The sequence below is a fragment of the Terrapene carolina genome, unplaced genomic scaffold (assembly GCF_002925995.2).
Source record: "Terrapene carolina triunguis isolate 2854851 unplaced genomic scaffold, T_m_triunguis-2.0 Scaffold112, whole genome shotgun sequence".
NCBI classification, from domain to species: Eukaryota; Metazoa; Chordata; order Testudines; family Emydidae; genus Terrapene; species Terrapene triunguis.
In genome coordinates this window covers 3,304,942-3,315,348 of record NW_020664463.1, presented here as the reverse complement: position 1 = coordinate 3,315,348, position 10,407 = coordinate 3,304,942, and the positions used below count along the sequence as shown (strand labels likewise).

Genomic DNA, 10,407 nt, shown 5'->3' with positions numbered 1-10,407 from the left:
AATAGAAAATAAAAAGTGTGCAGTACATATCTGTTTACATATTTAATTCATTTACAGCTATACTGCAATATTTTTGTAACATTATACAATCCTTTCTTCTTCTTTACCCTCCTGCACTCTCAGCTGCCTGGTGTGTCCACCAGTTTCCACCATGTATTTCAGTCTTGTGCTGGTCTGTTAAGACTTTTGAGTGTCATATTGGTGCATTTGGCTTCTTTCTCTATTGTTCTGAGTAGTGTTTCTCCAAGTCATCCTCATTTTCTCTTTCCAAGTGTTGTCCATATTATCACTTGACATGGAAGTCATATTTGTATTCTCAAAGCATGTCCTAAATATGTCCATTGTCATCTTCTTACCATGTTTGATGCTTTAGGTTGGTTTGCTCTACTTAGAATTTCTGATGTTGGAAGAAACTCTTTCCATTGGACTCTGAAAATCTTTCACAGACATTTACTTTGGAATTCATTGATCTTGTTATGAAAATCCTACAATAAAAGCGATGACTCTGCTCCATAAGGGAGAACAGACATGATACCACTGTTAAAAATTCTTTTTTTTCTGTATCAGTGCCAATCATGCAACTTTTCCAAATTATTTTCAAGTTTATGAAAGTTGTTTGCTGCTTTGGGATATTTGTTTGATATCTAGCTTGATGTCACCATCACTGCATACCTCATTCCCTATATAGGTAAAAATGACTTACTTCTTCTCGTGTTTTTCTGTCTACTCTGATGGTTGCTTTGGGACACTGATAGACGTATATTTTATTTCCCCCGTGTTGATAAACAAATCAACTTGTTTTGCTGTGTCTGCGAAATATGGGTCTTTCCTTCTATTACGTGATGTGTTGAACTAAGCAGGACAACATCATCAGCAAAAATTAGGTCATCCAATTGTGTGTTATCATTTGTGCATAAAATTCCTGTTGCTTTCTGCAGTTATTTTCCGCATGACAAAAATCAATGACCAGTGCAAACAATAGTGGGGACATAATACAGCCTTGCTTTACTCTGGTTGTCACTGCAAACCATCAGATGATCTTGCCACCATCTCTGACTGCACATACAGCATTATTATGAAGATCCTTGATGATTCTAATTATTCTACCTAATACGCCAATATTCCATAATACGCCATAATTTTCCAAAGACTATTTCTGTGTAGACTATCAAAAGCCTTCTTGAAATCTATAGAATTTATCACGCGTGTCTGACATTCCACATTTTGTTCTGTAATATATCTGAGAACAACAATATGTACTGCACATGATCTCAGTGGTCTAAGACCTGCTTTTCCCTCTCTAATTTGGAGGCTATTTGTTTCTTGATACATTCCCAAATGATGTTGTCTATGATTTTCTCAGGCATTGAGAGAAATGTGATTTCTTTCCAGTTATTGCAGCTGATAAGCTCACCCTTCTTTGGCAATTTTACTATCAGGTCTCTCTTCCAGTGGATTGGATTCTTCATTCATTCATATTCTGTCCAAAAAGACAAGGAAAGTCTGGAGAGCTGTTTTGTCATTTGCTTTAAGCATCTCTCCAGTAATGTTATCCCCTCCTGCTGCTTTCCAATTTTTTAGCTTACAGATGGCTTTTCTAACTTCTTTTATTGTAGTATCTACTAAACCAGTATCAATCTCTGGTGGTAGGTCTTCACATGTATTTCTAGTAGTTTGCTTGGGCTTAGTTTATTTAAAACAGTCTGAATATGTTCTGTTCATCTTTTCCTTTGTTCTTCTTCTGTACCAAGAATCTTTCCATTTGTCTTTTACAATCCTTTGCATCATGTTAGCCATACTTTTAACTAATTGTACCTAAAGTACAAAAATATGCACCCCTTATGGCTTTATGGATCTAAAGAAATGAACAAATATACATTTAACATTATATTATAACAACAACAACAATTTTGCTGTAGAATTATAATGTTGTTTATATCTATTTGATAAGCACCCACTTATTACTATTATATCTGGATGATCACTGTATTCGAATACATAAAATAAGAAATTTCCCCAAACAGGCATGTGTGTAGAAGCAAAATCTTTATTTTTGTAATGACATGGTAAGTTCTAGAAGGCATCTTAGTACTATGACAGGTCAGTCAAATTATACTTGGTTCTAACGTGTGCTTTCAGAAACTGTAACAATCTTTCCTGTGGCTGAGTGGCACTCCAAAGGGTGCAAAGTCCTTTGCTATGTTTTAAAACATCATATAAAATCTAAGTAATCATGTCAAATGTGATCCTTGCAATTGAAAACCCCATTGATTGGTATAAGAGAGAGGCAAACACATCAGTACCAATAGAAAATGGCTTTGGAAAGTAAGAGTTAATTCACATTAGTACATGATCACTACAAGCTGTGATCAGTGAAGGCAAAATCCACTGTATTGGTGCTTAAAACAAATATTAACAAATATATATATATGTATTATAAAATTACAGGTCTTCTAGTTGTGTATTATATTTTTATACTTACATCAACATTTTTACTAGATTTAATGCAGTACTAAACAGTACTACAAATTTAGCTTTCTATTTCCATTAAAACTCTAATTCAAGAGATATATTTAAATAGAAGGAATAGCTAATGAGGTAGGAATCGAATTTAGAGTAATTAGAAGTGTTGGAACAGAAGAATAGCTATATTTAAAAATAAATAAGAGAAAAAAGGTAAATATTCTTATTGCTACAATATGGGGCCACTATAATATAAGTCTATGCAACTTTGGGTTCCAATTAATCATCCTTGTATTCTATTCCTCCTCTGCCTTGTCAATTATGACCATTACCCACTTGTTACATCTTGCCCCTATTATGACTGTAAGGTCTCTGGGGTAGGGACTCACTTTTATTTTATGTCTTTACAATGCCTATCACATAATGGGGTCCTGGTCTTCACTAACATCTCTGGATGCTATTGCAGTAATGACAATAGTATATAACAACAAATTCTCTAGTCTATTTGAACATCATTTATCTGTGATTAAACTCTGTTCCTCTGTCATTTTACTGCATTTTATTTTATTCAGCATCATTGCAAATCCCAAAGAGACATGGCCTCTTTGCAAATCAAGAGCCACCCAGATCATTTTCTGGCAAAGTGCCTAAGATGTTCTGATTATATATTCAGTTTATGTCTATCTCTGGCAATCTGGTCATACCACCAAAGCTTAAGGTACCCCTGTGACCACCAGCCATGTAGCAACATTTCTTGGTACACATGCTTCAAAATTCAGTGCCTTAAATATGTTCATACTAAGAAAGTTGCTGAAACCAAACCAGTGCTGATGAAGGAAGTTGCTGGATTCAGTTAGAATATCTTAGTTTCTGATCTTGTCCTTGCTATTTGATATGAAGAAGTCAATTCAGTGTTCTTCAGCTTTCCTCAATGCCCACTTTTCACTTCCATATGAGAGAGTTGGTATAATGGTGGTTCTATACATCCACAGCTTGGTAGCCAGCTTCATGTCATGATGTCCCCACAGAAGATGCTGAAGGACCTTAAACATAACAGCAGCAATCCTCCAGCAATGTCTATGATGCTGCCCAAATATTTGGTGGCTCCTCAATGTCCCATCCATATAGGTTAATACTGAACTGGTTATAATCTGGAGTTTGTTTGACGATAATGGCTAGGGACCTAGTTTTACCTGGATTAATAAACAGTACTATGTATGCTGCTTATTGCCTAACCAGATCAGCCATCAGCTGCAGTAATTCACCAAACTGAGGCAATAAGACATCTGCGGATTCAAAATGCTGAAGCAGAATGGTGTTCAGTTCAGTGTCACCAACAGATCCCTCCCCAAGCTTATCTACCAAGCAGTCAATGCCGATATTGAACAGTGCTGGTGACAGCCTGTGCCAAACTCCCATGGAGATAGGAAACTAGGTTGTGTATCCGCCATTGACTCCAACACCGCTTTCCATTCCATAGGGCTCTTTTATCAATGACACCATCTTTACGAGATGCCAAGATGCAGCACAGATCCCATAAACTTGCTCTATGCACTGACTCAAAAGTCTGATGGAAATCTATAAAACGTGTTCACATGACTTATGAAATTCAGCCAACTTCTAAAAAACTCTCTCACGGTAAAGAGCTGATTGTTAGAGGAATGACTAGGTCTAAAGCCACACTGAGAATCCTGGCTTTTGCCACAAAATGCATCATTGATTTGAAACACTACGACTGAAGTGAAGACTTTCCCTGGGACTGACAACAGCATAATACCTCTATAATTGCTACATTCAGTCTTTTGAACAGAGGCAGAATAACCCCTTCTTCCAGTCATCAGATGGTCTGGGACAGCCTGGCAGCCACAGTACAACAATACTCTTACCTGTCTTCAGGAACTCAAGAGTAATGTTACAAACTCCTGGAGCCTCCTCAGATTTCTGTTTATGGACTGTGATCTGGATCTCTTCTTGCTTGAAGGAAGGTGGCTCTACCAGAACTTCCTGCCCCGCTTTAAATGGAAGGGGAACTGCAGGTGATGGACAATTGAGGATTATCTTGAAATGATCTTCGCAACTGATCTTGCAGACTCTGGCTGATGCTGCCTGTAGTGGCTTGGAGTGGTTCCTCCCAGTTAGCGTCAGAGGGAGGCCACTCCGCCTTGCTACACCACGAAGCGGCTGAGAGCTGATCAACAGTAGATAGACCCAATAATAGTCAGGCTCAGGTTCCCTGGCTGGGGAAGACAGCCAACACAGGCTGTGGCCCGGATCCCTGGCTGGGCAGACAGCAAACAGTCTATGGCTTGGCTATATGGCCAGGGCAGTGCAAAAGCAGGCAAGCACAGGCCATCCAGCCTAAGGTGGGTAGGCTGCTGGGGGTTGGCAGCAGGGGGACCCAGGCCCACCCTACTCCATTGGGTCCCAGCGCAGGGCCCTAACAGTGGCTGGGAATCCTGCTACTGGGTCAGTGGGGATCCTGCCGAAACATGTTGATCATGGTTTCAGCAACACAACTGGACTAGTGTCTGGTTTCTCTGGGCTATTTCCTACCCCAATCTGTTCATAGGGCTTTGTTGCTCATGGACCCTCAGGCTCCTCTGGGTACTTGGCAGCCAGCAGTTCCTTGGGGTATTCTCCTTGCAGCAGCTCCTCCGAGTATTCCTGAGGAGGCAGGGGTTGACACAGCTCGGTCCCTGGTTCAGGGGCCAGCAGCAAGGCGCCAGCATTTGACTCCTTCCCTGGCTCCCTCTCAACTGAGCTGGAGGCCCCGCTTCTTATACTTCCTGTTCCATCCCTCTGCTTCTGACATGAGGGCCAGGCCTGGCCTGGCTTCACTCACCAGGAGGCAGGGAGTGGTTCCTCCCTGTCAGGATCAGAGGGAGGCCACTCCGCCTTGCTACACTGCCATCCTAATTCTTTACTGGACATCCTGATGCCACCTTCCCCTACAAACACCACAAAGCTGAATAAAGGGTGCAGCAATAGTGCTAGGCAGCAGCCTTTCTAAACTCACTGTCTGAGACAAACATCAGGATTACTTATCTTTCTCACACAATGACTTGATGACATACTGAAGTCAAACCCATTCAGCTTTTCCTTTGCTCTCAACAAACATGTCATTGAATCCTCAAACTGTAGCCTTGCTTTTTTCTTAGCTCCAGTGTACGGAATTTTTCTGTTTTGCTATTTTACCCTCAGTTAGCCATCTTGGATTCATGGAGTTGTTGTTGTTCCTCCATATTTAGTGTCCTTCTTGTTGCCTAGTTTGGCGCCTTTTCTTGCAAAGGTGGGAAAGACAGGGGTCACCTGACCTTCTAATATGCCTGGCAACAGGAACTTATTTAAGGCTAAGCAGCACGCCCCTCAGATGTTATCCGCCCTAGAGGTAGCCAAGTCATCTCTGTTACAGTCCAGTGTCCATCTTCATTGCTCCCACGCAACTGACATTACATCCAGTCAGAACAGCATCTGCATACACCCCCACAGGATGACGTAAAGCATCGGAAAACCTGTGTCTCCTCACTGATCCCTGGATAATGTCTGAAGAGCTGAGGCTCCAGCACTGAGCTGACAGTGGTCAGCACTGATGACCTGAAACAACACCATTCCTCATCAGATGACAGAAGGAGTGACATTTCATTCTTCAGTGCTTCGATGGCCTTACACAGTTCAGAACAGAAAGCCATCTGACAGTTTGTTGTATTAAGATCTTTTTGTTGAACTGGACTAATTTCAGCCCATTAACTGGTTGTCTATTCTTTGAAGTCGGAAGTACACTTTTGTCAGCAGAAGCCAATGGTCAGTGTGAAGTTCAGCATCTCTGTGAACTCACACATCCATGACTGCCAATGACTGTTAATAAGGACATGATCAATAACAGTGCTGGTGAAACCATCTGGGCTATACCAAGTCTGCTTATGAATCTTTGAGTGACAAAAGAGAAGGTCAGCGATCACCATGTCATTGGCAGCTGCAAATTCCAGCAGTCGCTGCCCATTCCTGTTCATCTGCCTGATACCAAATGTACTTTCCCGGATGTCATTATACTTTCCTGCCTGCACTTTAAAGTTGCCCACAATCACAATGACATCTCTTCTCAGAATTTTATTGAAGATTGACTGCAGTTGCTGGTAAATTATCTTGTTAGCCTTGGTGTTGGTGGGACCATACCCTCTGATGATAGTAAGCTGCCCACAGCTAGTATGAAATCAGATGTGGATAAGTCACTCATTATTTTTAGTAATCAGTTATAATTAGGACTGTTGATTAATCGCAGTTAACTCACATGGTTAACTCAAAAAAATTAATCACGATTAATCATACTGTTAAACAATAGAATACCAATTGACATTTATTAAATATTTTGGATGTTTTTCTACATTTTCAAATATATTGATTTATATTACAATACACAATACAAAGTGTACAGTGCTCACTTTATATTATTATTTTTTATTACAAATATTTGCACTGTAAAAATGATAAACAAAAGAAATGGTATTTTTCAATTCACCTCATACAAGTACTGTAGTGCAATCTCTTTATCGTGAAACTGTAACTTACAAATGTAGACTTTTTTGTTACATAATTGAACTCAAAAACAAAACATTGTAAAACTTTAGAGCCTACAAGTCCACTTAGTCCTACTTTTTGTTCAGCCAATCGCTAAGACAAACAAGTTTGTTTACATTTACGGGAGATACTGCTGCCAGCTTCTTATTTACAATGTCACCTGACAGTGAGAACAGGTATTCACATGGCACTTTTGTAGCCGGTGTTGCAAGGTATTTATGTGCCAGATATGCTAAACATTCGTATGCCCCTTCATGCTTCAGCCACCATTCAAGAGGACATGCTTCCATGCTGATGATGCTCGTTAAAAAAATAATGTGTTAATTAAATTTGTTACTGAATACCTTGGGGGAGAATTGTATCTCTCCTGTTCTGTTTTACCCGCATTTTGCCATATATTTCATGTTATAGCAGTCTTGGATGACGACCCAGCACATGTTCGTTTTAAGAACACTTCCACAGCAGATTTGACAACACGCAAAAAAGGTACCAATGTGAGATTTCCAAAAATAGCTACAGCACTCGACCCAAGGTTTAAGAATCTGAAGTGCCATCCAAAATCTGAGTGGGACGAGGTGTGGAGCACACTTTCAGAAGTCTTAAAAGAGCAACACTCAGATGCGGAAACTACACAACCTGAACCATCAAAAAAGAAAATCAACCTTCTGCTGGTGTCATCTGACTCAGATGATGAAAATGAACATGCGTCAGTCTGCTCTCCTTTGGATCGTTATCAAGCAGAATCAATCATCAGGGCGGTTGAAGCATAAAGGGACCTATGAATCTTTAGCGCATCTGGCATGTAAATATCTTGCGATGCTGGCTACAACTGTGCCATGTGAATGCCTGTTCTCACTTTCAGGTGGCATTTTAAACAAGAAGTGGGCAACATTATCTCCTGCAAATTGCAACCAAACTTGTTTGTCTGAGCGATTGGCTGAAGTAGGACTGAGTGGACTTGTAGGCTCTAAAGTTTTACATTGTTTTATTTTTGAATGCAGCTATTTTTTGTACATAATTCTACATTTGTAAGTTCAACTTTCATGATAAAGAGATTGCACTACAGTACTAGTATTAGGTGAATTGAAAAATACTATTGCTTTTGTTTTTTACAGTGTAATAAAAATAAATATAAATTGAGCACTGTATACTTTGTATTCTGTGTTGTAATTGAAATCAATATATTTGAAATTGTAGAAAATATCCAAAAATATTTAAATAAATGGCATTCTATTGTTTAACAGCGTGATTAATCGTGATTAATTTTTTAAATCGTGCGATTAATCGCGATTAATATTTTTAATCGCTTGACAGCCCTAGTTATAATTCAATTGTCAAAACTGAGAGAGGAGGTGGCCCAGCTTCATGTATTCTGCAATCCCACGATGACAGGTATTAAAGTTTCTTCTTGAATACTATGACACATCCCTGGTGGGATCTGGCACAGTTCCAACCTTGACTGTAATAGGTTTATGCCTCCTGTTCCATGTCTCCCTTAGTTTACATGACTGCATTATGAATATCTTTTCTCTAGATAAATATTGATATACGTGAACAAAACTTGAAAGTTGAACTTCTTGGGTTTCAATGCTATTCTGAAAATCTCTTATTTGTCCCTTAATATCCTTATTAAACAAGCATTACCAATTGCCCCAAAAGGAAAGTTAACATAAAATGTGAGATTAAATTCAATTATTTTCTTTTAAAAATGTAAGTCAATTTAAAACCGGTGAAAAATACATAGAAATATGACTTTCCATATTGGATCAGACAAGTGGTCCATCTAGACAGTATCCTATCTCTGGCACCTTAAAGACTAACAGATTTATTTTGGCATAAGCTTTCGTGGGTAAAAAACCCCACTTCTTCAGATCCATGGAGTGAAAATTACAGATGCAGGCATAAATATACCAACACATGAAGAGAAGGGAGTTACCTTACAAGTGGAGAACCAGTGTTAACAAGGCCAATTCTGTTTCTCCATTTGTAAGGTAACTCCCTTCTCTTTATGTGTCAGTATTCTTATGCCTGCATCTGTAATTTTCACTCCATGAATATGAAGAAGAGTGTGTGGGGGGGTTACGCACAAAAGCTTATGCCCAAATAAATCTGTTAGTCTTTAAGGTGCCACTGGACTCCTCGTTGTTCTTGTGGATACAGATTAACACAGCTACCCCTCTGATACTATCCTATCTCTGACAGTGGCTAGTGCTAGCTGAATCATAAAAAGGCGAGAAAATCCCTGCATTAAGAAAAACATCAAACAGTAATAACTTTTAGTCATTACTGAACTAGATTAGATTCAAAATGGCAACTTTGTGGTAAAAGGCTCTATATTCCCCATAGACGTCCAGAAATAAGCCAAATGAATAAATAAATCCACTTTCCACAGTGATTGTTAGTTTTATTTGGGCTATATTTTACTCAAACCATGCACTTCAGTAAACTCAGTGGCACCTCACGACTGGAAATATTGGCTTTTATGCTCTGATTGGTCAGCAGTTTATTCCAGTTAATGATAGTGCGAGTGACTGGGAGCTGCCTTCGTAGAATTTTTCTCCAGATTTCATCTGTCAAAGCTTGGAAGTTTTCCAGCACGGCAATGTGAAATTTGTTGTCTTCAGTTTCTATGAGTTTCACAAAATCTATGGCCAACTGGGCTGGGTCAATTACATGCAAGGTCTCTTCAACAGTCTTGCAGACTGTCATGTGGAGGTTAGCATCTTTAAAGTAGTGTACTTGCATATGAATGGCCCCTGTAACCTGAGTAATAACTGGAATCTGGAAAAAAGTCCATTCACCTTTCCAAAGGCCATTCCAGAAACCCAACGGTTTGTACTGATGACCTGCAATACAGACCACAAATACCTGCCTGTTTTTCAAGGTTTTTCTAAACACACAGCAGTCCCCTGAAGGAAAGTGACTATCCACGTATGCCTTTAAAGCACTATTTAGGGCTGTTCTCCATAACTCTGTCTCATCCCATGCTACCCTATGGAGCTGAAATTTGTTTGATATTCCACTCAAGTGATCAAATTTGAAAGAAAATTTATTTTTCGGGTCAAAAAAGCGATTTCCTCCTAGGTCATTGTAGCGAGTCACCAGCACACTGGTTCCTTCTATTCTGACTAAGGTGAAATTGTTCTTATTGTGATGGGCACAGACCTGGGCAGCCTCTTGCCTCATTAGGTCATCATCCTGGACCAGAATACGGAGATCTTCAAAAACACTGTAGAATTCGCCTGGAGGTGCCTGATACAGCAGACGGCATATGACCCACACTTTCTCTTCCTTAGACAAATCACATTTGTTGGACATTGTGGTTTATTTCTGTGGTGGTGAACCTGAAATGAAAGCATGAATATTATG

The 10,407-nt window shown here is 39.5% G+C and overlaps 1 protein-coding gene across 1 annotated transcript; it reads right to left on the bottom strand.

The window, feature by feature from the left end:
- Positions 1 to 1,847: 1,847 nt before the first annotated feature.
- On the bottom strand, positions 1,848 to 10,356 carry CAPZA3 (capping actin protein of muscle Z-line subunit alpha 3). Its single transcript, XM_026652204.1, has 4 exons — positions 9,476 to 10,356; positions 6,299 to 6,663; positions 4,350 to 4,493; positions 1,848 to 1,855 (listed from the first exon to the last, which is right to left on the bottom strand). The coding sequence occupies exons 1-4, from the start codon at positions 10,354 to 10,356 to the stop codon at positions 1,848 to 1,850; spliced, it is 1,398 nt and encodes a 465-aa protein (XP_026507989.1).
- Positions 10,357 to 10,407: the final 51 nt, after the last annotated feature.